Below are 27550 nucleotides of genomic sequence, written 5' to 3'. Positions count from 1 at the left end.
TCAGCTCGCAGGTTGACCTGGCCCATGCCTAGCCTTGGATACCCCCTTCGATGTCTTGGTCCCTCTGTTCTCTTCCCATTTAGGTGAAGAGGCGTAGCTAACTGTGGTTTTCTCTATAAGGCAAGTCAAGTTAAGGAAAGCCGTGGTAAATCGCGTGATCCCCAGATGAACGAGGTCCCTCCTATTAGTAAACTTGCTCATCAAAGAGAGAGTACTATGATGTGCATAGAGAAAAACCGTGAGACTCCTTGCCTTCTCAATCAAAGCCTTGTACTTCGAAAGCTTCGTAATATCCTCCAACATAAGACTATCGTGTGTGCAACAAGGCTAGTCCAGAATATCTTCGACCAACCACCTTTCAACTTGTTCAGTACCCTAGAGGGGGGGGGGTGAAATATGGTATATGCTAATCTAATCCGATATTAATGCCAAATAAAAACTTATTCAACTAATATCCTCGTAAATATGATATCCAATAAGATATATGCAAGGATATAATGAACAAGGGCAATATAAACGAGAACACAATATATAAAAGAGATAGTGCGTAAAAGACAATCGCAAACACAAGGTAAATTATCACGGAGTTCGATCGACCCACGACCTACGTCTCCGTTTCTTACCCTCGAGGAGAATCTCCACTATCTCAAAAATAACTACACAATCGATTTTTCAAGCTCACCGAAAATTTTACAACTCACATAATTATCAATGCACAATACACTTCTCTAAGTGTTGGTCTAGCTCGTGTCACCTTCCTCAAGTATTTGGATTTACAACCTCTCACTAGGCTTTACTATCAACGCAACTTCTCTCGGAATTGACCCCGTCTCTCACCAACCATTCCTCTAAGTATCATTGTGTATTACAACGTGTTCTTTCAACAATAAGGTTCAAATACAAATGATTTGTTCTCTAACAAAAATGAGAACGAAATATAGCTCACACTCAATGAATCACTCACCACAACCCAAATAATACTTAATGTGAAATACTAAAAACTTAATAGGTTGTGTGTGCAATCAATGAGTAAAATGAAATATAAACTCAATTAAAAATCTAGCTTATAGAAATGATAATCAAAATATAAATTGCTAGAGATTGAGTTTAGTAAAACTTCTTTGAAAACAAGAGAGATAGAGATATGAAATTGAAGCTCAAGAACTGAAATGATCTCATCCTCTTGTGAAGCACTCTTCACATAAACAACACACTTAATTTTTTTAAAAAAACTTTTAAACAAACTTGCAAACTTGTTTAAAAACTTTTCTTGATTAGTTCTAAGTATTGAGTATAGAGGGGTATATATAGGTTCTTAAAATAAAGCCCAAAACTAGAGAACCCCCAAAACAACAAAATCTCTGAAAATCTGGAACTAGCTGTTGCAGTGCTGTCGGTTGACTGATGTAGTGTTCAGTCGACTGATGAGATGACCGTTGGCTGAAACTGGGAAACTATCGGTCGACTAATGTAAACCATTGGTCGACTAAAAACACTGTTCAGTCGACTAAGCAGAAACTTTTCAGCAATTACAGAGCAGTTCTTCAGTCGACTGATGCATAGTGTCGATCGACTAAAAATACTGTTCACTTGACTGATGAAGGTCGGGCAACTAAGCAGAAATTTTTCGGCAATTGTAGAGCACTTCATCGGTTGACTGATGTACTGTTCAGTCTATTGAAAAACATGTACAGCCCAGTTTTGAATAGTAATTCTGATTTTCAAAGAGCTTTTAAAAATAGCAAATAAATTCTAAAAATTATAAAATTTAGGAAAATGCTTATAAACATGAATATAAACATGTTAGAAAAGAAAATTTTGAAATATCATTCTCCGTTTGTGAAAACTCACCATTTTGCAAAATCTCAAAAATACGGGTTCGTTTAAACACTTGATTTTGACAAAATAATTTCAACCAAGCTTTGAGACACTTTAAAATAGATTTATAGACTTGAGAAGATATATAAAAACATGTCATTAAGTCTATAATCCAAAAACGATGATAAATCAAAAATAGATTTCTGTGTGTATGATGTTAGACCCTAGAGGGGGGTGGGGTGATTAGAGTTTTATGCTAATCTAATCCGATTATATACCAATTAAAATTAATTAACAAGTTATCCTAGCAAGTATGAAATACAATAAGATATATGAGCTAGGATAAGCAATGAGATATATCCTATATGATGAAATATATATGCAAGGATATATAAACTAACACAAGGGTAAACAATATGAAACAAGATAAATGATGATATGAATAATGAGACAATGACGATATGAGCAATGAGCACAAATATAAATAAACGCCAAAGCATACTCAAACACAATCAAATGATCACGGAGTTCGGACCTTCCGTCCTATGTCTCTGCTCCCCACTCCCGGGGAGAAATCCACTATTACGATCGGGTTTTCTACGTTCACCCGAATAACGTTTACACCACACAATACAGTTTTCTAGTTTACCGAAAACTCTACAACTAACACATTATTGTAATCCCACTCTACACCCACTAAGTGTTGAACTAGACGTGTCTTCCTTAAGTGCTCGGTTACAACCTCTTCCTAGGTTCGTCAACCGACGTCACTCCTCTTGGGACGATCCCCGACTCTCACCACACACAAGTGTATTACAAAGTGTATCTCACAATTAGACTCAATTACAATAATTGATTGTTCTCAACTATGGATGAGAACACAATGAAAGCTCACACTCAATGTTACAACTCTCACAATCCTAAATATATTATAAATGCAAATACAATAAGCTCAAGTGGGTGTGTGTAACAATGAGATAAAATCAAATCTAAACTCAATATAAAACTAGCTTTAATAGAAATAATAATTAACAAATAATTAATAAATAAAAGCTAGAGTAGAGTTTAGAAAACTTCTCAATAGATGACAAGATTGAGAGATGGAGTGAATGTCCAAAATACAATTGATAATCTCCTCAAGCTCTTGTAAAACTCATTCACCAAACCGAAACACTCAAATGCTTAAAAGCTTATAAACACACTTAAACCAACTTAAACCCTTGATTAAAACTCTTTAAAACCTTTCTTGTTTATTTGTAAAAACTGAGGTAATGGGGTATTTATATGAAACCCCAAAGGTAAGAGAAAGACAAGAAAAGACCAAAAACCAACTCAGCAACGGCTGAAAAACTAGCCGTTAGAGCTGATGTCATAGTTCGGCGGTCGACCGCGAACAACAAAAAAACCAAACTACTGCTCTGGACAAGCGACGGTCGACCGCGGCGGTCGACTGCGAAAGTCTCTGGACTCGCTACGGTCGACCGCTACGGGGGGGGGGGAGCCATAAAAACCTAACCTGAGTTTCTGAACTCATGGCGGTCGACTGCGATCTGATACTACAGAAAAACAGTTTTGAAAGCAGATTTTTGAGACTTTGAAAATATGTTAAAAATAACAAATAAAGTCCAAAAATAATGAAACTTTGAAAAATGTATATAAACATGTAAATGAACATGTTACAAAAAGAATTTTTCAATTTGCATTTCCCAATTGTGGAATCTCATTATTTTGCAAAATCACATAAGTATGGACTTGTAAAAGCTTGATCTTGACAAAATGAGTTTAAACAAAGTTTTGAAAACTTTTCAATAGATTTATAAACTTGATAAAAGATATAAAATAATGTCGTTAAGTCTATAATCCAAAACGACGATAAACCAAACCAAACATGTGTGTGATATTGAGCTTGAAGTATTAACACACATAATATAAGCCCTAAACTAATTTACCCAAACTTGATTGGTCTTCAATAAGCTCTTCTTGGTAATCTTGCAGATGAAGTTTGAACTTGAATCTTTAACTTTGAATAACGTTGCTTCACTCCACAATTCCGCCAACCTCCATTTGATATCGTCGTTGAAGCGCTATTCCATCCATCCTTCAACATGTTGTTTGCCTAGAATAAATACGAAAACACAAACACTAGACAAACAATATTAGAAATAAATTGTTTGTTAAACATCATTAAAACAGGAAGGCCAACATATGAATCTTGAGCTTTAACATATTAACACACAAAATATAACTCCTAAACTAATATACCCAAGTTGATATGTGTATGAAGCTCGATCTTGAATCTTTGACTTGAATCGCATCAGCTACATTTAATATCATCGTTACGGCGCAAATCCACTCAACCTGATTACTTATAGGAAAAAAAGAAAAATACTAGAAAACACGATTATTAATTGTTTGTTAATCATCAAAACTAGATTAGATAGTAGGCTCATAAACATGAGTCCTAACATTTTTTTGTTGCCATATTAGAAGCAGCGACATTGTAACCACTTGCACTACATGAGACTCCCCAATCTCCCTAATGCAATCCTCTACCCACTGGCATATATAGTCAGCTCTGTGTGCATGCTCAAAATCCAAAATCTTTAATAGATTTGATGGAACTAAGTGGATGCACAAGTTCATCACACTTCTACGCCTCCTGTATGTCAATCCATCAGTGAGAATGCAGCATCCATACACATCCCACCACTCCTGCTTCTGCAACCCATCATCAATCTTCTGATATGCCTGCTTAAGAAGAGGATCCCCTTAGTACCCTGGCCCATACCTCCCAATAGCCTCACATGTGAGATCAAAGTCCTCCACATATCAAATACATGAAAAGGAAGCCCTGTTGTGTATACCCACATGCTTAACTTTTCATGAGCTGAATCACGCCACCTTTTCTGCTCAACCTCATTAATCACAGATTGCTTCAATTTTCCTTCATGAGCCATTCTATCTAAAGGACTGGATACACATGGCTTCTTCGCTTCGAGCCAATGTTAACCAACTCTGGTGCTTCCTCCTCCCATGCTTCTGAAAGTTGAACCTCCTGTCGCATTTCATACTCCACTTTCTTGTCAAAATTTCTCTTACTACCATCCAAGTTCTACCAACAAATTCGTCGATCTTCATCACTTGCTAAAGGACAACCTATTAAATTACCCTGAAGTTCGGCAATGTGTTCTTTAAGCCGGTTGACTCCTCCCTTCATAGACTTTTTGCATTTCTTGCATTCAACGCTGTTGTAACAGCCCTTTTTTACAAGCCTTCCATAATTCTACCCCACATCAGAAGAGCCAGGAGGCTTCTCTGGACTTTGCTCTTCACTATTACTTTGTCCTCCCCCACCCATGCTTGAATGAGAGGCCATGGATAACCACATGAAGCTTAAAAATCCTACACATCAACACCAAAGACAACATATAAAACCATCAAATTATATATAATAAGTTCACAAGAAACAGCCACAACTAAAGGCCTATGTCAGAATCAAAAATTCACAAATGACAGTGGCTACAAATTATTATAAGCACAAAATAAGACTCAAATTAATATCACACATGAATCCTAATAAAAAGACAATACTTTTGTTAAAGAATCTCAATAAAACAGCCAAAAAATAAAAACAAAGAGAAAATGAAACTGATCCATAATTCCAAACTAATTGCCTAGGTCAGAATCAAAATTCACAGACAATTTTAGGTTTAAAGTCAAACCCACATGCTATTCATAATAATTTTTTTACTGTTAATTCTTATTTTAGAGCCTTAAACAATTGTATCCATCAACCTACAAATGACAGTGCCTTTAAATGATTCTAAGCACAAACATAAGACTCAAAACTAATATTACACATGAATCCTAACAAAAAGACAACAACTTTGTTGAAGGATGTTGATAAAAAAAGTCAAAAAGGGAAAATGGAACTGAAAATTATGAAAAAAGAGAAAAAATACTCACCCAGCTGATGATAGGCAGTGGAACCGGCGGGCGATCAGAGGCGATCTCAGGTGGTCACCGGCGGTCGGAGGTGGTGGAGGGGAGGGCTAAAGATCTAGGGTTTTGAAGAGAATGGTGTTTTCCTTTTTTGTTGGGATCGGGAGTGTTTGGTAGGGTTATATGAAGCGGGTTGGGTCCAAAACAGGTCGAATTTCTTCTTTAAAAAAACGCCCGCATAATTACATTTTGCGGGCGTATAATGCAGGAAGGCCCGATTATGCAGTGTGACCGCGTAATTGAGCGATTTTAGCCCTACTAAGAATGGTCTGAGCTTGAGTAGGAATAATCGGCCGAGTAGAATGAGTTTTAAAATACTGATTACTTTATGATGATGCATGTAATTATTTTATTATAGGACATTACTTTAAAAACCTTTCAAGTGTCGTTGCTAAATATTTAAGCTATTCCTTTTCTGTGATGTTATTACATTGCATGATTTGATTTAAGTCTTCATTTGTGCATATATATCAGGCTTCAACTAATTTGTTGGCTTGGACCATTGTGCTTGTATTTAGGGATTTACATTGAAGTGTCATAGGGGGCATATCTTTCTTTCTTAAGAGATATTTTATCTACCTTTAACTAATATGATGTATTAGATTGGACCTTTGGGTTAATAGATTTATTATAGACAACTTGGCTTTACGTTGAAAAGTATCTTGCAGAAAAATTTTCCATTTGACATGGCTATAGGGAACTTCGATTCATAAATTGTTCTAATGCACATCTTTCTTAAAACATACTTTATTCTTATGATGTACTTCTCTTTTTTTTGTTTTATATATTTGAATGACTACTTGTACTTGGATTCTATTATAAATATATTTTAATAAAAAAAAACTTACACATTTGGTTTTGGTTTGGAGGTGATATTCTTTTCTATGAAATGAAAAGGAGGGAACTTATGTGTTTTGGACTCTTGGTCCCTCAAGACAATTTCTGACTCTGCTAGCTCACGCAGGGTCTGTTCTGCTGAAATGGAGTACAAGAGAAATATATGTTGACAGCTGCTTTACAAGCATCAATTTCATATGAAGCTTCTATCAAATTATAATAATAAGCATGCAATCAACATTTGAAAGTAAAACACTAAGCATTCAATTATGAAATGTCAACTAGTTCTATGTCAGATATAGACTTTAAACAAACACAGACTAAGGCATACATAGCACAAGGTTACAGTTGAAAATTGCACAGTGATAGAAATATAGAGATTGTAGGGAATTGTTACTTACAGGATGTCTATCTCGATTCTCAACGTCCAAGTGCAATATTGGAGATCTCGCATGTTTACATCATGTAATATATTAGATCATTGCTTATGTTTGAGTGGGATTAGTTAATGCATGTCTGATGTATGATTTATTGATTCTTAGATTAAACAATTATGAGATTTGGATAGCATCCTACAATTGATTGGTTATCCTAATTCTAGCAATATTTTATCCTTTATTAATTCATTTTATAGATTAGAGTCACTCTTGATCCCTAACACTGATCCCTAACATGTGGTTAATTTGTTAAAAGGACATGGATATTTGTTTCTTCCAAACAGAACTACTCTCTTCAAACCAGTCAGTTCATTTCATGTCTCGACACAAAGAAAGCCATATGGTTATAACTCTGCAGAGGATTGCTGAAAATTTATACAGAAGAGATACATTCTTAAAGCAACAACTGCCTAATGTATTTAGGGCATGTTTGGAGCAATGGTAATTGGGGAAACATGGCTGACAGTGACCATCTTAAACGATCCTTTTAAATCACAGTTCTTAAGGCTGAAACAAACTCAATCCTTATCAAACAAGTTACAAAAATGAATGTGAAGTGAAGAATATATATCCAAGAAGCGTATGACGATTGTTTTAAATTAAATATGCATTGTATAATTGAGCACGTCTAAATAAATATATGCATATATTTAAAGAGTGTCCAAGAAGTGTTGGGTATGGGTATGCGTGGGTATGGGTACGACGCATGTCGGGTATGGGTCAGGCTTCATATTAGAAGTATCCACGTTACGTGATGTCAAGTTATGTTTCTCTCGTCTTCTATTTTGGTGGACAATGCTTGGCACAATGTAATATTTTGCCAGTGGGTTACAATTGAAGGCATGCGTGTAGTATAGCCGAATAATTTAAATTTACAAGCTTGAAAATAAGAGTATTTCTATTGATTATGATCTATAAGTTCCCAATAGTTGAATATTTTAACGTTTCCTCCTTGTTTGATTATTAAGTTGATGTGTCTACACTTGTTCTCAAAGGCTGACTTGAGCAAATGTAAGGAACCTGCTAGACCAAGTAAACACTAGAAATGAAGCGTTAGAATGGTCCCACAAAGCATTTTGTGAATAGTAGAAACAATATCTTATCACTATACAATGTTTTTTGGGGAGCATCAAGTACTCTCTTTAGTAGTTAAGTGTTCTCAGTGAAGGTATACTGTATTTTGTATAGACTCTGCTATCAGTTAATCGTATTTTTCAGGTTGATATATGTGTGTTTTGGATGGAAATATCAACATACAGAATAATTGTGTCAGACTTATCGACCATACAGCTTCGTCATGCTGAACTTTCGTTAAAAATCAGGGAGTGGCAAGGTTGGGGATATATATAATGATTCCGTGTGATAGTGTTGCAATCAATTGGACGCATGGTCTGTTAGGTTCTTTGGAACCTCATACTTTCTATCTACTTCAATCACCTTGGATGTTCTTTTGTTCCTTCCCACATTGTTGACCCTTGACCATACAGCTACGTCATGTAGAACTTTCGTTAATATCAGATAGTGGCAAGGCCCGGGTTATACAGAACTATTCCATGTGATAATGTTGCAATCAAGTGGATGGTGACCTATTAGGTCCTTGGAGCCTCTTGTTGTTTCCTTACAGAACTGTTCCTGAGAGAAGTGGATGGTTGAACCTATCTTTTAAGCCATCTTGGAAGATGAAAGGCACTTGATGCCAATGATTGGACTTGTTCAGAGCAGTTAAAGATATGTCTTGGTTTTGAAAATAGAGAATTTTGGTCGAATATGCATGCTTGGCATGCTGTAGATCATGAGGGATCACTGGCTGGTGCCCATGAAGGGTTGGTCAACTTACCTATGAACCGTTTTCAAGTTAAGTGGTGTGAAAAATGAGTTTTCTTGTTATTCTGATTGAACTTAAATAAACTTTGACCTTTGGGCCTTTACCAACCATAGTGATTCAGACAACAAACTTAAACCATTTGTTGATTTCATACAATATTGGAACTGTGATTCGGTTAGTTGGTTCGTAACTTTGCAGAACTCGACCGGGTGTACATGATATTTGTTAATTCAGAGTTGCTTTGTGATAATGTTAATGTTTCTTCTTACTTGCAAAAATAATTCCTTCCTTTTAACAGTTTTTATGGAACTTCTTTTCTTCTACTTTATGCACATGTTCAGTTTTTTCAACAGAACCAACCAAAATTTTCTACCACAATCCTTTCAAATCCTCCTTCACCTAAGAGGATAGTGGATTGCCGTTCTTTTCCTTGGCTTTTAACTTCAATTTCCTAGTTGGAATAATGAAAGTTTGCTGGAGTCCTGTCAGCAGTTCCCACTAAAATGCAGCCTTTACAGCATGTTTATATTCCTTGGCCATGAACTTGTCACCGAAATCTGGTTTTACCTGTAAATTTTATCAGGGTTTTTTAGCATTCATGCTACACATTACTATAGTCCTAGCAAGTTGCCATCTTTCCGTGGAGTCATGGACATATTCATGACATCACTAACCTTGTGTTTGATTAAAAAAAGGTCTAATTTTGACAATAGAAGTATGTCATTATGACTTTTGCTTTCTAGTTCTGTCAAATGATGAGAAACTGAAGAGTTTTTCTTGGGCAATGGAAGTCTTTTTGCATCCATAATTGATGTATAATCATGTGCGTAGCATCTATGTGATTTTCAGTGTGTTTTTGATGCATTATGCTCGTGTCCGGCTGTGCTATGATCAGCCTCATTTACTTTCATTCTTCACTTGATCATATTCATTTCTGGCTCCTAATTTCTATGTTCACGTGTGTACTATGCTCAATCAAGTGGCAGCATATGATTGATACAGAAATTTAGGGTATTGGATATCCACCTCAGTGTTAGCTTTTGTGAATTTTAGAGAGATGCACACCAAGAAACAATCTGTAGGTATATAATTGGCATTTGCTGAAGCGAGAGTATTATTGACATCAGGACCTCCCTTTTCTTTTCAAATTATATGTCTTGTGTGTTGATACCATATCACATGTTCCTGCTCATAGATGTTTGAATTATTGTAAGAAATGGTGACTGTTTATCTAGTAGTTACTGATTCTAATGTTTTGAGTGAAGACTGAGTATTACTTGGTTATGCTGTTACAGGAGAGGTTATTGGTTAATGTTTATGGAGGTTTAGAATTTTCTTAGGTTTGTCTCCACTCTCCAGTGTTAGTCGGTGATGTGGGAACTGTGCATCGCATTCTGTTCATATCCGAATAAGTTAGGGAGGAAAAATAAAATTAATCCCACCTACCTAATACGATTGTTGGAGATTCTGTGTGCTTTTGTTATGCAACTGCTTGTCCGTGTGCCAGGAATATTCTCTATCTCGGTATTGTAGTTATTACCCTAATCAAGTGGTTTCATTCCATTTTAGGTTGTTATTGCACTAAAGATGAGTGTTGACGTGTACATTTATTCCAGACAATAACAGAAATAAGTCGCATTTGACATCTCCCAACTAATCCCAGTTAAACATTTTCTTTTATAGTGGCAATCCAAAAATAGTAAATTACATTTGTAGTGCTTTCATGTAGGCTCTGGCTATCTGACAGCATGCTTTGCAATGATGGTTGGTCCAGAGGGCCGTGCAGTCGGAGTAGAACACATTCCTGAGCTTGTTGCTGCTTCCATAGAAAATATCAGAAGGAGTGCAGTGTCAAATTTACTGAATGAGGGTTCCCTCGCCATCCATGTTGCAGGTATGTTTTACTGGACTTTTGGTTGATTTATGCTGTTTTAGCTTTATACTCGGTGGTATTTACTGTAGTATTTACAAATTGATACTAAAAGTAAGGCATTGGGATTGATTTAGATTCGGACAATGTTTCCCACTTTGTGAGATGAAGGGGCATCAGTTACATCACAAGATCATACTTAATTTGCATATTTTAATGGCACCAAGTTTAAGACTCAATTTAAGTATTGATAGTTCCTCTAATTTTGGGATTTGGTTAGATCATAGGTAGACTTCTCGAGTTTGGCCGTTGCATGAAAGTCCCAAGAGATTGTATTTTTCACATTTGAAATGTTTTTGTAACTCATGTCCAGGTCTTCCTTCATAAGTTCATGCAAGATTTTGAGCAGCTACCATTCTTCTGATCATGACTTGCTCGCTTTTACTTGAGTTATTCTCTCCATATTTTGAAGTCTTGTAGCTTGTCATTGCCCATATTGAACTTCTGTAACAATGCCGTGGAGCCTCAAATTGGAAATAAGTTTTTCTCAACTGAACCCAGATATCTCCAACAACATAAACCTTTAGTCAAGCGCTGAAAATTGGTTTTCAGATGTAAAGGCATCATTGTGCAGTTACCAATGGTTTATTTGAGAGAAGATTCCGGTCAGTAGTGAACTACATTTCTACCATTTTTGAGCTCTTGAACACTGTAAATGACTCTTCCAAGTGTCTTTCCAGGTTTTCCTAATCAGTTTGCGCAAGCTTATTGCTTGCATGCACTTAAAACTTAGTTGTCCACAAGTACTGCCAACGAGCCTTCCCAGATCTATTGCAGCCCTTATTTGCCATAATCCTAGACTAGGGATCTATCTCTTTCCACCTTTAGTGTCAGGTTGAATCTAGTCGATTTGACATAAACAACCTTCTTCCATAATGATTCCCATACCACAGGAGAAAACTTTTAGGATTATTTTAGGACTTCAATGATGATATCAAGAATGTATTAAGTAGCGAGGTCAGGTGGTGTTCATTATGTGTGGTAATCTCTCCAAAAATTCATAACTTACAAACTATTGTGAGGTTGACTTCATTTTTGTGGGCAACTTTATTTGCTATCAACACTATTTTCTATCCATATCACTGTTTCAAAAAACCTCCGTAGTTCGCCTAGGCATACGCTTAAGCCTAGGCGGTACCTTGATCGCCTAACTAGCGCCTAGGCGGTACTTGGGCTGCCCACCTAGGTTTTAGGAGTGTTTAGGGGAGCATTGTCTACTTACGTGAACTGTATCCGTTAGGCTTTGATCATGATTTGCTGTGTTGCAGTCTCCACGTCCTTCAGCCTCCTTCAAACTCGTTTAACCTCCAAATATGAACACCTTCACTAACTCCTCTAACTTTCAGCAAAACTTCCTCGACCACCACTTAAATGAAGAAAGAAATCCGCATAGACACTAGTCCAGCATCTAAGCTTTCTATAACATGAACATTTACTATCAATTATTGTAATTAAAAAATAAAAAAGAATATCTCCTAGGCTCTAGGCGACGGGTCCAACACCTAGGCCTCCTAGCGCTTCCTATAATATTGTTAGTTATTATTTTGACTATTTAATATTTAAGTATGCATGGTTTATTGTGGATCTAGGATTGTTATCTTTTTTTTTTTGTAAATTTATATGAATTTAACATATATTTTTATCAGTTATTATAATTAAATAATTTAAAAAATAACCAAACGCCTAGGCGCTGCCTAGGCATACGCCTAGACGTCTAGGCACTAGGCGTTGGCTCAAATGCCTAGTCCGCCTAGGGCCTTCTGTAACATTGATCCATTTCTTGAAACCTACTCTATAAACGTAAGGTGTGTATTGTTATCAGCATAATGAACATTGTAGACGCTGTTCAATGAGAGCTCTTTGGTGGAAGAGATGGTAAGATGGCACTGTGATATCTCGTGGACAATAATGTATCTGGGACCAGATTTTCATGTGAAAAGTGATTATATTTTCTTTCCATATATTCTTATTTTCTAATGTGCAGATGTCAAGTATTTATTTGGTTAGATATATTTATTACGAGAGTATATCTTTAGTTACAGATGCGATTCACCTTCCCTCTGAATTCCAAAAAATTGTCTAGAGTAAACACTTCCTTATCTCTCCTCTCTTTCACAAACACAAGAATGCAGATAATGCCAGATTGCTTCTACATTAATGCTCACTTCTTGGAGAAGACAAAATCCAAGGTTACAGGGAGCGTTAGGCGGCTAGGCACTGGACAAGGGGCCTGGAGTCTAGGCAGGAGCCTAGACAGGGCCTAATAGAAAGCACTAGGCACCGCTAGGCTCTGGACTGGCATCTAGGCGGCTCTCTTTTTTTGTTTAAGTGGCAGTGAAGATTTTTTGAAAGTAGTAGGTGGAGGAGGTGTTCATAGTCAGTGTAGGAGGCTGGAGGAGTTTGAAGGGCATTGAGGCTATAGGGGAGTAAATCACGAACAAGACTTGAAGTGGTGCAGTCCGTGTAGGCGCTCCACACCCCCTAGGCGTAATTCTATTAGATCATAAGTGACTACACTGTCAGCATGAAACTGCACAAAGTTTCATCTTGTAAATGTTTTTTGAACTAGTGTTTGTTTCAAATTCTTACAACTTGTAACCCAATTTGATGAATGCAGATGGAAGAAATGGTTGGCCAGAACTGGCACCTTACGACGCCGTTCACGTTGGAGCTGCATCAGCTGAAATACCTAGACCGTTGATTGACCAGCTGAAGCCTGGTGGGAGAATGGTGATTCCAGTAGGTAGCTTTTTCCAAGATCTGGAGGTGGTTGATAAGAAGCTTGATGGTTCTGTTAGCATTCACACTGTAACATCTGTTCGCTATGTCCCTTTGACGAGCCGAGCAGCACAGTTGCAGGGATTCTGATTCAGGATGTACCGTGCATCCAGTAAATATGTCAAGTATATGTGAGTGTTAAACAAGTCTTCTTTTTGTTTTGTATGGTAGTCGCACCTTCTTTCGTATTAACAGAAGATCTCGTATCATGGTTTATGCTGGCTTGTTTAACTCAATGCAAGGTGACTTCTTTATTTGCTTGTTTGAGGGCTTGTAGCTTGGTGCGTGGTGGTACGGAATAAACCTATGCCTTTCAGGATCTGTATATATAAATTTATGATATGTAAATTTGTGAATAGCATCTCAATATGTGCTCTGAGCTGGATATAATATCTCCGTTGGAGTTTATTTATGTGTAAGCTCTTTCCTTATTTCTTCTCTTGTGCTTTTATATTATTTGTGTGAAAGCTTTTTCCTCATTTCTTCCCTCGTGCTTTTATATATGCTTGGTATGCGAGAAACAGAGGATTATTTGTATACAGGTAAGGTGATCGAGGTGAACTTTAGCTGTGTAAATTGTGAAAATGATCGGATGTTATAGTTACTACATTTGTATTCGCTTACTAATTATGAAATAAGCAGGGCTGCTACGGAAAATTCATAGCCCTTAGCTGTGAAAATTGAGTACTACAAAGGAGCTGTATATACACTGATGAGATTTAAAAGGATATACGTCTTGTGCTACGAGAGAGGACTAAATATAGTAAATCTCGGGTTTGTTAATACGTTTATCGTATATGAAAAAAGAGAATGTTTCAAAACAGGCCGTTTTTTTTTTAAATAATTAGCGAAGTAGACCATTTCCTAAATAATTAGTAAAATCAATATTTTTTTGTCACATGGCCGGCTAAAAAGAGGTTAATTTTATAAAATTTCATCTTTAAAATGTACAGGACTAGTAGTCCCATATAATTTGCGGTTAATATATATCACAGTACCTATTCTCTCGATCTCCCATGGCCTGCTGAAGCGTCAAGTTCAAAGTCACTGTTGATGCTCCCTATTGTCCTTCGCCTCCGATGCTCTCTAACTCACCGCCAGCAAGATGTTCAATGTCGCCATGTGATGCTGGAGGTGTCGAGAGTGGTGGAGGAGTTCGAGGCGAAAGAAAAGGGCACGAATTATAGTGTTCATATCGAAGGACAAACCGTTCGATTTAGGGGTTGCTACCGGGGGGAAGGAAGTCGGCTGTGCTTCGGTTTAGAGGTCGCTGGAACTGATCGTGATTAACAATTGCTCTGGTTTGAAATTCCTTCGTAATTAGCAATTGCTAAATACACGAGATTACTAGTCCCATGTAATTTAAACACGGATTTTTTTTTTCAAAATTGACCTCTTGTTGGTCAGCCTTGATGACTTGGCAAAAAACAAGTTGATTTTACTAATTATTTAGCAAATAGGGCTGATTTTGCTAATTATTTTTCCAAAAAAAAAGACTTTTTGAAAAGATTCTCCTTATTACAACAAAGACTAGTCTGAGTCATCAAAGTTAACCACATATTCATTGAAGAGCAATGCTTCGGTAGTCTGAAAATAGCTATTTTTAAATAATAGAAAATAAAAAATTGCTGAGAAATAAAAAAGGGTAATTTTGTCTTTGCCATTTAAATATTTTTTATTTCCTATTGTTTATTTTCCAAAAGAGATTTTTTTACTCACTTTCTCCTCCATTCTTTAGCCGTTCAAGCCCTCTCAAGTCTAGCTCAAAATCTAGCACCTCTTAAGTTTCAAATAAGAAACCTTTGGTTCTCTCAACTATGAGCCCAAACTAAAAAGAGATTTAGTTCTGTTAACAGATAAATACTTGAATTTTTTTTTCCAAAAATAATTATTTGGAGAAGTTAGGGGAAAAAATATCTCATTTGGTACCTAAAATCTTTCTTCAATGACAATGATCACAAACATTCTCTTGACTTATGAAACCCATTGAAAGAAATCTACTAGAAGAGCATGATGCAACTTTAGATGGAGAATTGGATTAATAATGGGATAAATAGAGAAATTACGCCCTTGTGCCAACAAAAAAAGGGGAGAGAGAAACATTATATACTCCTCTATACTTATAGGAGGATCCAAAAATTCACTATTCATACTATAGCAAATGCCATAGCGAATTACTGTAGCACAAACATAATACTATAGCATTAAAAAATCATTGTAGCACTTATAAAAAATTATTGTATCATTTAAAAAAGAATTATTGTAGCGGAAATAAAAAAAGGAGAGGTTGTGCTTTGTACGGGGTGCACACTAGTTGATTAAATAGGAAAAGAGTAAAATAGAGTTCAGTCATGTCAGATAATAAATAAATCGAGAGGAAGAACACCACGACCCAAATAAGTTAGTTGTGGTCCAAATATATTGACCATAAAGTTCACTATAATTACTCTTATTTGACATGGAACTCTATTTTACGTGAGTGGGACCCAGTGCGAACTTGTGTGTGCTAAGGGGTTGTTTGGTTCGTTTCCTAGATATAGGAAAATGCATTTCTATGTACAAAAACATAAGTTTTGAGTTTTCCAAACTTTTCCAAGAAATAGGTTGTTTCGCTTTGGTTCGCACAAAAAAAATAATGGGAAACTAATGTATTTATTTTTTGGAAAAATTGCTTCAAGGCCCCAAAACTAAATTGTTGATGTGTCCCAGCCCCTTGAACTTTTTCTAATGTGCTTCAAGGCCCCAAAACTAAATTGTTGATGTGTCCCAGCCCCTTGAACTTTTTCTAATGTGCTTTTTTCCCAAAAATGAAAAATCCATGTGAATCGCCCCTTGAACTTTTTCTAATGTGCTTTTTTCCCAAAAATGAAAAATCCATGTGAATCAGCCCCATTTATAATTTCCAAGACAAAAAATTCCCAGACTACCCTCTTCTTCTACTCCAGATCTTCTCTAGATCTACTCCTCTTCCTACAAACTCATCTCCTCTTCCACCCTCTCTCTAACCTCACTCGAAACCTCCAACACCGCCGCTACCTCCGTCACCCCTGTCTCTACCTCGCTAGGGGGTTCTGCAAGAACGGCAACAGGTGCAGGTTCCTCCACGACCTCAACGAGGACAAGCTCGACGCCGCCATGGCCTCGCTGCTGCCGCCACCGCGACGGTGGGTTCCGTGGATTTTGATGACTCGTTTTGACGGCTGGCCGAGTTCTTTTCTTAGGCTTTCGACGGTGGGTTCCGTGGATTTTGATGACTCGTTTTGATTTTAGGGCGGCTGCGACGGCGGAGCTGATGCTCGCCGAAGATGAGAGCAGGTTCATGGGCCAATCGAGGATCGACCGGAGTTTGATGTTGTTTATTGTCATGTAAGCTTCAGTTGAACTGAGAAGGAGTTTGATGTTGTTCTCTGTGCAGTTTGATTGTTATTGATATTGCAAATTGTATGGTGGGATTTTGGGAATGCATTATGGTCATTGTTGGTTTGATAACACTTTTTCTGCTGATAACACTTTCAGAGGAGGATGTCTCCAATTATTTTAGGTTACAGGAAATTTTCTTTTTGAACTTTTTGATGGTTTGACAATTGTTGTTTGGGGTTAAAACTGATTTGGGTTCGTGTTATTTTCTATAGTATTTATGGGCCAGTTCAAGATGTGAGGATCCCCTAATCTCAACATGTTGGGGCTTAAATGTATATCAAAATCAAGAAAGAAGTAATAAACTCAGGGTGTGGTATATATAAATGTTGTTTAAATTTGTGATGGTGATTTCTTGTGTCTGCTGTTGTTTGTTGTCATGTAAGCTCCAGTTGAACTGAGAAGGAGTTTGATGTTGTTCTCTGTGCAGTTAACTGTTGTGGTTAGCATGTTAACTCTTGTGTTTAACATGTTAACTCTTGTGGATAACATGTTAACTCTTATGGATAACATGTTAACTCTTGTGGCTATATGTTAACTCTTGTGGATAACATGTTAACTTTTATGGATAACATGTCAACTCTTGTGGATAACATGTTAACTCTTGTGGCTATATATTAACTCTTGTTATAGTTAACATGTTAGCTCTTGTGGATAACATGTTAACTCTTGTGGATAACATGTTAACTTTTATGAATAACATGTCAACTCTTGTGGATAAAATGTTAACTCTTGTGGCTATATATTAACTCTTGTTATAGTTAACATGTTAACTCTTGTGGATAACATGTTAACTCTTGTGGCTAATTTGTTAACTCTTATGGCTAACATGTTAACTCTTATTGATAACATGTTAACTCTTGTAGCAAACATGTTAACTATTGTGGATAACACGTTAACTCTTGTGACAAACATGAATATAGTTAACAGACAATTTATGAATAATAGTTAACAGATAATTCATTATAGTTAACAGTTTATAAATAACAGTTAACAAATAATAATTAATAGTTAATAAATTATAAATAACCGTTAACAAATAATAATTAATAGTTCATATAGTTAATATTTTAACCATAATATTTAGCATGTTAACTCTTGTGTTTAACATGTTAACTCTTGTGGATAACATGTTAACTCTTATGGGTTATTTGTAATCTATTATCCGTTAACTGTTATTTCGGGTCATATACACGTTAATATAGTTCTCATTTAACATGTTAACTATAATACCTAGCATGTTAACCTTAATTGGTAAATTGATAAATATAACTATTAACTATAATCAATTATATGTTAACTGTTATTTTTAATTTGTTAACTATTAATTATTATTTGTTAACTGTTATTTATAAACTGTTAACTATAATTAATTATCTGTTAACTGTTATTCATAAACTGTCTGTTAACTATAATTCATGTTTGTCACAAGAGTTAACATGTTATCCACAATAGTTAACATGTTTGCCACAAGAGTTAACATATAGCCACAAGAGTTAACATGTTATCCATAAGAGTTAATATGTTATCCACAAGAGTTAATATGTTAAACACAAGAGTTAACATGCTAACCACAACAGTTAACTGCACAGAGAACAACATCAAACTCCTTCTCAATTCAACTGGAGCTTACATGACAACAAACAACAGCAGACACAAGAAATCACCATCACAAATTTGTACAACATTATATATACCACACCTTGAGTTTATTACTTCTTTCTTGATTTTGATATACATCCAAGCCCCAACATGTTGAGATTTGGGGATCCTCGCATCTTGAACTGGCCCATAAATACAATAGAAAATAACAAGAACCCAAATCAGTTTTAACCCCAAACAACAATTGTCAAACCATCAAAAAGTTCAAAAAGAAAATTTCCCGTAACCAAAAATAATTGGAGACATCCTCTTCTCTGAAAGTGTTATCATCAGGAAAAGTGTTATCAAACCAACAATGACCACAATGCATTCCCAAAATCCCACCATACAATTTGCAATATAATTAACAATCAAACTGCACAGAGAACAACATCAAACTCCTTCACAGTTCAACTGAAGCTTACATGACAACAAACAACATCAAACTCACTCTGATCGATCCTCGATTGGCCCATGAACCTGCTCTCATCTCCGGCGAGCATCAGCTCCATCGCCGTAGCCGCTCTGAAATCAAAACGAGTCATCAAAATCCACGGAACCCACCGTCGCAGACACCGCCGTCGCAGCCGCCCTGAAATCAAAACGAGTCATCAAAATCCACGGAACCCACCGTCGCAGACACCGCCGTCGCAGCCGCCCTGAAATCAAAACGAGTCATCAAAATCCACGGAACCCACCGTCGCAGACACCGCCGTCGCAGCCGCCCTGAAATCAAAACGAGTCATCAAAATCCACGGAACCCACCGTCGAAAGCCTAAGAAAAGAACTCGTTGGAGGTTTCGAGTGAGGTTAGAGAGAGGGTGGAAGAGGAGATGAGTTTGTAGGAAGAGGAGTAGATCTAGAGAAGATCTGGAGAAGAAGAAGAGGGTAGTCTGGGAATTTTTTGTCTTGGAAATTGTAAATAGGGCTGATTCACATGAATTTTTCATTTTTGGGGAAAAAGCACATTAGAAAAAGTTCAAGGGGCTGGGACACATCAACAATTTAGTTTTGGGGCATTGAAGCAATTTTTCCTTATTTTTTTTGTGTTTGGTTCGCAAGGAAAAAAAGAAAAACTTTTGTTTATATGGCAAAAAGCCGACGTGGCTGCAGTTTTCGTCGATTTCATGAGGTTGAGGAAGGAATTGGGGGAGAGAAAAAAAATCTGATGTGGCGGTGATTTTCACCGAGTTTCTCTTCTTCAACCCTAGCGAATCAAAGATGAGAAAAAAACCGACGGAAAACTTATATCCTACGTGGCCACGAAAAATCTGATGTGGAGGCGGTGTAAAACTTTTCCACCGAGTTAAAAAACGAACCAAACAGCCCCTAAAACTACAAACTATTACAATTTTTGGCATAGGTGCTCCGTGATCCTAAAATTATTTTTTGGAATACCGAAGCTGTTGGCTTCATTAAAATAGCACATCCTCCTCCTTGTACCCGCCCAAAATAATTGGACCACATGAAAACAACTAACGACTTGCACAAACAGAAACGGATCAACTTCTCAATCACTAATTTAATTCCAATCCCTTCATGCAAAAGCCCCCGTTCTCGTCTTTAAGCATAAAGCGACCAGCTCATCTTTATGCACATGCAGAATGAAAATAATCCCAAACTTCAGTTTTGCTGTCTCCGTAAAGACTTGAGGCCATTTATTAATGTTCCACCCATAAGTTCATAAGCTTTCAATTGCAATTAATTCCTCTTCAAATTCCGGTCAAGGGGTCAGTTGGATTTCTACTCTAACACTAATATTCTCTCGTTGCCTTCACTAACGCCAGTATTCTCTCATTGCCTATTTATATTTAACAAACACAAACACACAGCAAATGAGCTCAACAGGGATTAAAATACAGCGGGGTAAATACTCACCAAAAATCACAAAGTATACGCTGCCTTTTTTGAAAATAGTGATATGTAGGCAAATGCTTCGTACGAAAAATAAACAATGACATTCTTGTAAGTTGACATACAAGCACATATGGATACTTTCTTTCTGAAATGGTTCAGATAATGACTTCTCCGAGATACAGCCGCATATGGACACTATTTCTGAAATGGGTTTGATATTCACTTCTCTCTCATACATTATGAAAATCTTAAATGGATAAGCTTCTCATAACATGTATTAGAATTATCTACTAATTAATCACTAAATCGTGTTGGATTTGGTTTATACAAAATACCATTTATCAATAATTTTAAGTCACTCTTCCATAATTTTTTTAAAAAAAATACTTTAGCCTATATATATACCTGTCTATTCAACTAGATAAAAGGTAATTAATGTAAATATATAGTCAAAACATATAATAATAAGGGGGAAAAATCCTCTCATCATTATTTTGTAATAGGACAATCTATCAATTTAATTACTAAAGCATATTAAGAACTTAACGTATCATGTGCACCAAGCTTAAGTTAATGATCTTTATGTTGATTACTGTAAAACGTTTAAAATATATGTTGGATATCCATCTGCTTATCACATAACTAAGACATATCATACATGATCAAAAGAAAATGTAACAGAGGGGACAAATTAGAAAATTTTGACATGCCTAAGAAAAGAAATGATAAAAGTGATAGTGTATCAGAAAATATACACGTAATGCTAAATTAAATGATTAAAAAAATAAATTTGAATGTTTAAACTCCCTAACAGACAAGTTTTGTGAGATAATGAAGCAAAATAAATCCTGAATTTCTGAAAACCTCTTTTAACTTACTACTATCAGATAACTCTCCATAACTATCAAAATATCAGAAAACACCCATTAAGTTTAGGCGTTAACGAAAAATCCCTAAATATTTTTCTAAAAAACAAAAAATACAAGTGTGAACCACAATTTTCACTAGCAAAAAAATCTCCTAGCATAATTTATCCACCCATGTCAAAATTGCAGCTTAAACCCCTTAAAGTGCCTTCACCCGTAATAAAATTCACCCTACACTTTAGCAGCTACTAACAAGATAATAAACTTAAACAAGAGCTCTCTCACATTTTTTAATTGTTAATCCTAATTAAAAAACAAAATTTTTTGTATCCTTTGTAGTTGCGTTTAATTTCAAGGATTGCATTGCATATAGATGTAGGAATTCACCAAAGTGATTTGAGCATTTTAATTTGAGCACTCATTTAAAAATATTCTTAAGGGCAATATTCCCAAATCAAGATAAGGTGAGGGATTTCATCACTCTTTCCTTAGCCCACAAATCACAAATTTCTCACTACACAAACCCAAGTCTTTAAAACTCATTAGACGTTGGCCCCTAAGGACACGAGCTTATTAAGGAACAAAAAATCCTTAAGTGAATCAGATTAGATTTACTTAAATCCGTTGGTGTCTAAGATAATATTTAAGGGATGCGTAAAACGCTCCTCAAAGAACAATGTACTTGATTAGTCTTTAGCATCCCTCTAGTACTATCTTTACTTGGCTAATTGACCGAGTAAACTTAATCTTTTCACTCAAGGAGGTTTTAGTTAGGAGCTGGTCTAGTTGAGTCTAGGCTTTATCGTAAAATTAAGGGTGATTGTTGCAAAGTAGTTGCTTTTAATTTATTTTAACTAGGTTTTTCTTTTTGTCCTTCTCCTCTTTTTATCTTTTAGGTCTTTTAGTTTTTTCTCAAGAAAACTTAACTAATATTTGTTTTTCCTAGATCTTTCTCCTAATTTCCATTTTAGTTAAAAAAAGAAAAAGAAATGGTTATTCCTAATCCACCCGCTCTTCAAGATATGTATTATCCCACTAGGAATTCAATCCTATCTTGAATTAGGCTACCAAATATTAATAGAGCTAGTTTTGAGCTTGGACCGCACTTCATAAACATGCTTCAAAAATTCTTAAGAAATGAATCTTAAGATACTTACATTTTTATCTCTGAATTTAAAGAAGTTTGTCTTATGATTAAGATTTGAGAATTATCTTAAAATGTGATTAAGCTTAGATTTATTCTATTTGCTCTTAAGGACAAAGCCAATAAATTACTATATAGGTTACACATTAATTTTATCTCAACGTAGGATAAATTTGTTACTATTTTCTAAATTTTTTTCTTTATCCATAAAACAGTTAAACTTAGATCAAAATTTCAAGATAGTCTAGGGAGAGGTATTCTAGAAGTATTTTGATAGGCTTAAGGATCTTCTTATCTAATGTCATTACCATGGTCTAGTATGATGATTGTATTATTCTTCAAAAACTTTCTTAGAATCTATGTGTGAAGGAGATTTCATAAAGAAAAATACCGATGCAGCTAAAATATTTTTTAAGAGTTTATTCAAGAAAGCCATACACCATGTAATGGGAACATTGTGATGAAAGACTTTTATCAATTCCCCAACTCAAATCCAGTGGGCTTTCTCTATAGTCAAGCATTGCCTCTAAAGTAAAGATAGTTATAATCCTGCATCAGTTAGAAGTCTTAAAAACCAAAGAACAAGCCACAACTCAAATCAATTAAGTTTGTTCCCTAGGATATCATAACTGCCTTTCTTCAATCCATATTTTAGAGGAATGCTCTCTTTTAGGAAATAATCAACCACTAGATCAAGAAACATTGTAATCCAGCACTTTGTAAATGATCCATTTTCTCCAATCTACAATCCGGGTTAGAGAAATCATCCAAAATTTCTATGAAATCAAGAAAACTTCTCTGAAAATCAGAACTTCACTCCCACTTCAACTCCACAATTTCCTAGAGGGAACACTATTCTATTCAACATACCTAACAATTTGCATCAATCTAATTTTCCTTATCCAAACCAGCCTCCTCCTCATCAAATAATAAATACTACTCCTCCAATTTGTTATCATAAGAGACGGTTAAATGTCTTGAAAATAATGCCAAGAAGGTATGTTTAAAGGTTCTACATAGACCACCAATATGTTAACTCAGTCATCCAACAATTTGAGTTCCTTGATGATGACAACAAGTCAAATGCTCAATTCCAACACTCAAACCAGGGGAGCAACTGGTTTAATCCTATCAAAATTGAGCTCAGGTTTGGGTTTGGGTTCTTGGTCATCGGAAGGCGTGATTGTTGAATAAAGTTATTAGAAGGAGAGAGAGTTTGTTCATGTTCAAGAGTTTGACTCAGAGGCATTCTGACTTGATTATCGACATATTTCTCTTACCATAGAATGGACTGTATTCACTTGATATTGGTAAGTTGAACTTGACCCAATATTCTTAGAGTTTGTAATAAGTTGACTCAGAAATATTCCCTTCTCTATTTCACTCATGGCGCTAACTAGTTGACCGAGTTGAGTTTCTAACCTAGCTATAGCTTGAGTGTTTTTTTTTTTGGTCAATGAAAAATTTTATTCATTCAACCATATGAAAATTTTTGTACATCATGATTCTCATAATATGAGAAAACCTATATATTTGACAGATATACTAAAAAACATCATATGTACTCCGAAAAACTATTTACAGTGATAAAACCCATTCTCTATCTTCCGGAGCAGTATTGCCATTGAGTATTAGTATCAACATATCAACTTTGATCTCTTTAACTAGCTGATCAGGCCCTTTGGATTTCTGAATAAAAATCCTGGAGTTCCTTTCATTCCAAATCTTGTATAATGAAGTGTTAAAGGCCATCCTCTTAATCCTTTGCTTAAAATCCTTGCCTCTCAAACTGGTAGTGAACCATTCCAACATACAATTCCAGTTACAAGAACGCCATCTGAAGTTAAGTCACGACATGATCTTGTTCCAGACATTCATAGAGTATTCACATTCAAAAAAGAGATGGTCACGACTCTCTATTGCATCACCATTGCAAAGATAACAGGAATTTGCATTCAGTACCCCCATCCTAGCCAACCTGTCTTGTGTTAGCAACCTGTTTTGAACAGCAAGCCAACTTATGATGGAGTGCTTAGGGTAATTTAAATTTCCCCAAACAGTATTATACCATGGAACTTTGAGGGAAGTTGGAGATAGAATTGTATACAAGGCTGATGGTTTAACTTTAGAATTCTTGTAGCAAGATCCAATGATAAGCTTCAGGTTATCAGCTCCTCCAGTTAAATCCAAAGCCTTATCTCTGATTTCAGCATTTGTTTCTATATCTTGAGTGTTAGAATTGAGTATTTGACCAGTTTTCTGCATTAAAAAATTTAATTGTTGGATGTTTGAGTCAATATGTTAGTGGTCTATGTGGAAGTTTTAATCATAGTATCTAACCCTTTTCTAAGACACCAAAATGTTTCTCATTATCAAAACTTGGAGGAATTAGATTCATCGGCTGATTTAGAAGAGATTGATTCTGGTATGCAAGATTGGGTTGTAAATAATTATTTGGTGTATTGAATGGAACTGTGTTTTCTCTAGGAAATTTTAGAGTTGAAGAGGGAGTGAAATTTTAATTTTTGAAGAAGTTTTCCTAATTCTATGCAAAATTTAGATAATTTCTCTAATCTGAGTTGTAGGTTGGAGAAAATGGGTCATTCACAGGATGTTGGAATGCAACATTTACCTGACTTGTGGTTGATTGTTATTTAAGAGAAGACATTTCTCTGAAATATGGGTTCAGGATATGCAGTTATGACATCTTGGGGCAGAAACTTGATTGATTTGAGCTACACCTCATTCTTTGATTTCTAGGGCCTCTAGCGTACACAGGATTATAGCCAACTTTACTTCAGAGGTTATGTTTGACTCTAGGAAAACACCACTAGATTTGGTTAGGTGAATTGATAAAACCCTTTCATCACAATGTTTCTACTGTATCGTTTTATTAAATAAACTCTCTAAAAATTTTCAAGCTTCATCACAGTTTTTCTTTATGAAATCTCCTTGACACATAAATTCCAAGTAAGTTTTTAAAGAATAATCCAATCCTTTATAGATGATTTGGCATAATCGCCATTTTTATAGAACATGGTGAGGATATTAGATAAGAAGATCCTTAGATCTATCAAAATCTTTCTAGAATGGCTCCCCTGGTCTTTCTTAAAATTATGAATGTTGTTTCTAAGCTTAAACGTTTTATGGATAGAGAATTTTTTTTCAAAAAAGCGATAATAAATTTATCGTAGGTTGAGATAGAATTTGTAGATAAGTTATACAACCATTTCATGACTTTATCCTTAAGAGCAAATTGGATAAATCTAAGCTTAATCACATTCTCAAATAGTTCTCTAATATTAATCAAAAGACAAACTTTTTTAAACTTAGAGATAAAAATATAATCGTCTTGGGGTTCATTTCCTAAGAAATTTGGAAGCATGTTTATAAAGTATGGTCTAAGCTCAAAATGAGCTCCGTTGACACGCAAGATAAGATTGTATTCTGAGTTGGATAACACATGTCTTGAAGAATGTGTGGGTTTGGATTTGCCATTTCCTTAGTTTTAAAAATCGGTTCGACATAGATTAATCAATTGGTATTATCCCTAATCCAAACTTGTATACACCAGAATAAATTCTTTTTAGAATTTTTTACTAAAAAAAATTAGGAAAAAGATCTAAGAATAATAAAATTATTTTTTAAGAGAAAAAACTAAAATACCTAAAAGATAATGAGAAAAAGGAGAAATATAATAGAAAAATCTAACTAAAACAAATCAAGAGCAATCACTTTAAAATAGTCACCCTTAATTATAGGGTTAAGCTTAAACTCAACTAGACTAGTTCTTAAATAAAAACTCCTTCAGTAAGATGATTAACTCGGTCAATTGGTCAAGTAATGATAGTACTAGAGAGAAGCCAAAGATTAATTAAGTAAATCGTTCTTTGAGGAGCGCTTACATAGCCACTAAACCTTGCTTTAGACACCAAAAGATTCAAGTTAACTTAAACCAGTTCATTTAAGAATTTCTTATTCCTTAATGAGCTTAAGTCTTTAGGGGCCAATGCCTTATCAGTTGTATAGGTTTGGGTTTGTACAGTGAGGAATTAGTAATTTTTGGGCTAAGGAAAGGGTGACGAAATCCCTCACCTTATCTTGATTATGTGGTATTGCACTTAAAGAATATTTTCAAGTGAGTGCTCAAATCACATGGTGAATTTTTACTACTATATGCAATGCAGACCTTGAAATTAAAAAGAACTATAAAAGAATGTAAAAAAGAAAATATTTTTATGCTTTTAATTAGGGTTAACAATCAAACAAATGAGAGAGAGAGAGAGAGAGACAGAGATCTTATTTGAATTTATTGTCTTGTTAGTAATTGGTCAAGTGGAGGGTAGATTTTATTATGGTCGATAAAAGAAACTTTTTATTAGATCCTAATTGTCTCTGATATGAGAAACCAACTAAAAGGATCGAATTTAAAATACTAGAAAGAGGACTTGATGCATTGTGGAAATAAACACACAAAGAAAACATACAAATCAAAGAATCAAGAAAGAAAAATCCTAATTACAAGCACTTTTCCCGGTTATAGTGTCGAAAACTTGATGTGTGCACAATCAAGTTATACTATAGCTACAATGTTGATCTCACGAGGAAGTTTTATAGAAAATATTAGTTGGATTTTAGAGTTGTGTGTAGATAATTAAAAGTATGTGGAGAGATAAAGAGAGTGGGTGATTATTTATAAATAAAAGAAAACTAGAATAAGAGGGGAGAAAGAGAGTGGACAAATAACAGAATAATGAGAACAAACAAAGGGGAAAAATAAAGAAGAACAAAAATCAAGAAGATAAGAAAGTAATAAAAAATAGCAAAATCAAAGCAAGTAAGATGGAGGGAAATCAAGTTGATAACATAGGTATTTAGAATTTAAGCCATTAGTTAATTTCATTTAGGATTTATAAACTACTCTCTTTTTATCACATTTTACATTAGATTTACTACGCAAAGACTATCAAACCACTTAAAAATATTAAATTATAATCC

General features: G+C 35.3%; 1 protein-coding gene across 1 annotated transcript in view; it reads left to right on the top strand.

Moving 5' to 3' along the window:
• LOC109824565 (protein-L-isoaspartate O-methyltransferase-like) overlaps positions 1-14043 on the top strand; it is a 21363-nt gene extending 7320 nt beyond the window's left edge. Inside the window, exons 3-4 of the mRNA XM_020391193.1 lie at positions 10649-10813; positions 13467-14043. Coding sequence (XP_020246782.1) covers positions 10649-10813; positions 13467-13717 — 416 coding nt within the window. The 3' untranslated portion in view covers positions 13718-14043. The remainder of the gene's footprint in view (positions 1-10648; positions 10814-13466) is intronic.

The sequence above is a fragment of the Asparagus officinalis genome, chromosome 9 (genome assembly GCF_001876935.1).
Source record: "Asparagus officinalis chromosome 9, Aspof.V1, whole genome shotgun sequence".
In the NCBI taxonomy this organism is placed as follows: Eukaryota; Viridiplantae; Streptophyta; class Magnoliopsida; order Asparagales; family Asparagaceae; genus Asparagus; species Asparagus officinalis.
This window is presented reverse-complemented; position numbering and strand designations above follow the sequence as displayed.